The 4,271-nt window shown below is 41.0% G+C and overlaps 1 protein-coding gene across 1 annotated transcript; it reads right to left on the bottom strand.

Annotated features, from left to right (window-relative positions):
* Positions 1–2,536: 2,536 nt before the first annotated feature.
* On the bottom strand, positions 2,537–3,643 carry htr1aa (5-hydroxytryptamine (serotonin) receptor 1A a). Its single transcript, XM_060881606.1, has one exon. The coding sequence runs from the start codon at positions 3,641–3,643 to the stop codon at positions 2,537–2,539; it is 1,107 nt and encodes a 368-aa protein (XP_060737589.1).
* Between the last annotated feature and the right edge of the window lie 628 nt (positions 3,644–4,271).

Raw genomic sequence — 4,271 nt, 5'->3', positions numbered from 1 at the left:
TCCCAGGAGCCGTGTGTCATGTGACTCAGACCCCATGCAGAATCAGGGGATATGAATAATATTGTTATTACACGTTTATAAAGATTTATAAATTAGAGAACGCTGAAATGGATTATTCATTATTCATACTTATTAATGAAACACTCCAGCTAGCACTTCCTTCCTCGTTGTTGCATATGTTTATATAAAAAAACTGGTTTTACACTCGTGGTATCTTAGAAATGTTACCTAGTGAACCAGCGTTAAATTATAGGGTTAAACACTTCTGTATGTCCCTCTGGATAAGGACGTCTGTCACATGCTGTAAATGGTCATGGTCACATGGTCATGGTCACATGGTCATGGCTGAGGATCACTATTTATTTCCTGTAATGACTGTGGTGCAGATCTGAATGATTTAAATGGAAATGTTCAGTACCAGCAGTTCTGTTCAGTAGTAGTGTGTGAATGAGTCTCCAGTGTTAATGCTGTGTATCAGTCAGAGGTGAGATTTATGTAGCTCAGGTAAAATATGTTTCATTAATAATAAGACATTAATAAATAAATAAACTTTGTAATTCACTTTGTAAAGTCACTGTGATGTAAAATAACTACAAGGGCAGTGAAGCTTCAGCATCTAAATCATTTTTATTTAATTAAAATATATTTTTATGGGGGGGTCACGGTGGCTTAGTGGTTATCACGTTCACCTCACACCTCCAGGGTTGGGGTTCGATTCCCACCTCCACCTTGTGTGTGTGGAGTTTGCATGTTCTCCCCGTGCCTCGGGGGTTTCCTCCGGGTACCCCGGTTTCCTCCCCCGGTCCAAAGACATGCATGATAGGTTGATTGGCATCTCTGGAAAATTGGCCGTAGTGTGTGATTGTGTGAGTGAATGAGAGTGTGTGTGTGAGTGTGTGTGTGTGCCCTGTGATGGGTTGGCACTCCGTCCAGGGTGTATCCTGCCTTGATGCCCGATGACACCTGAGATAGGCACAGGCTCCCCGTGACCCGAGGTAGTTCGGATAAGTGGTAGAAGATGAATGAATGAATGAATGAATATTTTTATGGTGAACTAGATGTGTTAATGTTTATTACAGTGTTAATGTTCAGAGCTTTAATGGCTAAATTCAGGGACTATATTAACAGTATACAGAGATTTACAGTGAATGGTGTTCATGAGGTTCATTACATCACTGTTACTGAACCATTATACACCATGTTGGGCAGTAACGCCTTATTGTAACGTATTAAATAAAGTAACTCTGTTAGTGTTAACATACGGTGCGTTTGTCCGTTACTTTATAAATGAATTCATTTTAGCTGAAGTGCCTACAGACTGACCTGTTTATAGCAGTGACGCATTGTAGGATCGGTGGATGGCAACCTGTAAACAGGGAGACGCCGCCCTGTGGGCGTGTTTCCGTGTGGGCGTGTTTCCGTGTGGGCGTGTTTCCCTGTGGGCGTGTTTCCGTTTATTCAAGTATGTGCGGCAGTAACGGCGAGTCAAGGCGAGAGCAAGACGAGTTTCTCTAAGTGGAAATATGCTCATTATTCCACTTTAGTTGAGCATAAAGACAAAAACCTTTTAGTCAAATGTAAGCTGTGTCTTTCTGATCCGATCTACTGCCATAAACACCAACTCCAATCTGTCGAAGCAGCTCCACAAACAGCTTTTATGATGCAGAAGCCACTTTAGTTTTTGACACTGAATATATTATTCAGCTTGTTTTGTTATTTATTTCAGAAATCCTTGTGATATATTCAGTTTGTTCTGATCTGACTGAAATAAAATAGTGTTTAAAAGTGACTTAGTGTTTAAGTCAGTGTTGTGTTTGTATTGAGTCTATATTATAGACCATAACGTGTAAAAGGGCATTAATGAGAACATTAAAGAACCTTCTTTACAAAAGTAACTAAAAAGTTATTAACAGTAACGCGTTACTTTGTGGTGAAAGGAATCAACAAAGTTATTGAGTAGCACAACACAGGTCATTATAAAGTTCACACACATTCAGGACAAATAACTACAATATTAACAATTTAATGATCTTATTGACATCATAGATAACGTCGTTTTGTGACTCACGTGGTTCTCAGGTCAGTTTTATGACATCAGGTCATGTGACTTTGTTCAACAAGACAATGAGCCCTGAAGCACTAAAGGTTCAAATCCTGCGGAATTGAGACTCAACTTTGAATTGAGACTTTTTAGGGTTTAATAAATTGAGTATTTATTATAAATGAATATTCTGAGATTAATTTTATTATTTTTTTTGAATGAATCTCATCTTTGACCCATTAACAGTGTAACAGTTTAGAGCTAAAAATCTATTTAATACTTTAGTAATACTGAGTTGAAGCCTTTATAGTTCTATTTATATTTGTCTAACTGAACAGGGTTAGTGTTAATGTGTTACAGTGTTTATTTTGGTTCATTTAAACACACACACAATTTACTACTGGGGATTTTTAAACCTGAACGTAATGAAAATCTGCTTACCCACAATCCCTTTCAGCAGTTCAAAATGGCAGACAATAATATGAGCGTCGAGCCTCACAGCCTAAAACATTTGCATCTTACAATTTTCTTGAACGTTTTCTGGAAGTCTTTATTGAAGTAGGCGTAGATGACGGGGTTGAGGAGGGAGTTGGAGTATCCGAGCCAGTTTATGACGTCTGCGAGCCAGTCGGGCATCGAGCATCCTGACTTACAGAAAGGCAGCACTAGCGCCACCGTGAAGAAAGGCAGCCAGCACAGGATGAAGGTCCCCATGATGATGCCGAGCGTCTTTACTGCCCTCCGCTCCCGTGCCAGAGCTGCTTTTCTTTTCGTGTCCAAGCTCCTCCAGTCCTTTTGCTCAAAAAGCGAGATGTGGCGCTTACAGTTCTCTGCTCTCAGTTCCATGAACTCTGTTTTGGGTTTTGCAGCTCCACTGGTGCTGATCTTCACTGAGATTTCATCATGGTCTGGGATCCTAGCCGACACCCTCCGACACTTCCCGACGTTTTTCCGGATGCGAAATCTGGCAGCTCTAAAAATGCGTCCGTAAAGTATGAGCATGATGACGAGCGGGAGGTAGAAAGCACCGAAGGTGGAGTAGACGGTGTACACTGGATCCTGGCTGATGGAGCATGCGTTGGGGTCGGAGCGATCCTCAGGCTTCCTCCATCCCATCATCGGTGGGATGGAGATGGAGAATCCAATGATCCATGTGAGGCTGATTAACACAGCGGCACGTTTAGGGGTCCGTTTGTTCACGTAGTCGATCGGGTCGGTGATGGTCCAATAGCGATCCAGCGCAATGGCGCACAGGTGAAGGATAGAAGACGTGCAGCACAAAACATCCAGAGCGATAAATAGATCACAGATTTCCTGACCCAAAGTCCACTTGTCCAGAACCTGATAGAGAGCAGCCATGGGCAGAACCAAGACTGACACCATGAGGTCTGTGACGGCTAACGACCCAATTAAGTAATTAGTCACATTCTGGAGAGATCGTTCCAAAGCAATGATGGCGATGACACACGTGTTTCCCAATATGGCAAAGAGAATAAGTGCTCCGAGCAGCAGTGAGGTGATGAGCTGAGAGCTGAGAGAGGAGCCAAGCTCTCCAAAACCCTCAGTGATGTTCATGCTCCCGTTCACGTCTGTCCTCTCCATGCTGCACACACTCAACTGAACTCGCCTCACTCAGTGTGTGGACGCATGGCTGTGTGAGTGTTCGCACACTGACGCTCCCTCCTGTGTGTGTGTGTGTGTGTGTGTGTGTGTGTGTGTGTGTGTGTGTGTGTGTGTGAGGGACAGATTTATAGGCAGTGAGCCAGGAGGAGGATTTTACACCCCACAGTGTCAGAGCTGTACATCACCTCCATGTGTAATGGATCCAATCACAGAAATGATTATTAAGCAGTTTATTCAGACATAAAATGAATAAATAAACACACTTTACATTCCGTTTACATGTGAACAGATCAATCTGATCATGATCTGATCTCAGCAATTAAACAATAAAAACATCTGGCTTTGATCTGTTTATGATCTGAACATTTATTTCTAAAGTACATTACATACAAACAGGAAATATAAAGTGCTTTAGAAAAATAAAGATATATTAGAAATCATCTACCAACTATTAGGCATGTTTATTATATGTCTTTATTTATGAGTGTAAACTAAATTGCAAGGAAACAAAATGCAGATTTACACTTTAATAATAATAATAATAATAATAATTATTATTATTATAATTATAATAATAATGTCACTGTAAATCTCACTGAGATCCAGA

Source organism: Tachysurus vachellii, chromosome 11 (genome assembly GCF_030014155.1).
Source record: "Tachysurus vachellii isolate PV-2020 chromosome 11, HZAU_Pvac_v1, whole genome shotgun sequence".
In the NCBI taxonomy this organism is placed as follows: domain Eukaryota; kingdom Metazoa; phylum Chordata; class Actinopteri; order Siluriformes; family Bagridae; genus Tachysurus; species Tachysurus vachellii.
This window is presented reverse-complemented; position numbering and strand designations above follow the sequence as displayed.

Bases quoted from the DNA above. Each gene is read 5' to 3' on its own strand.
- htr1aa (XM_060881606.1), bottom strand. From the start codon at position 3,643: ATGGAGAGGACAGACGTGAACGGGAGCATGAACATCACTGAGGGTTTT.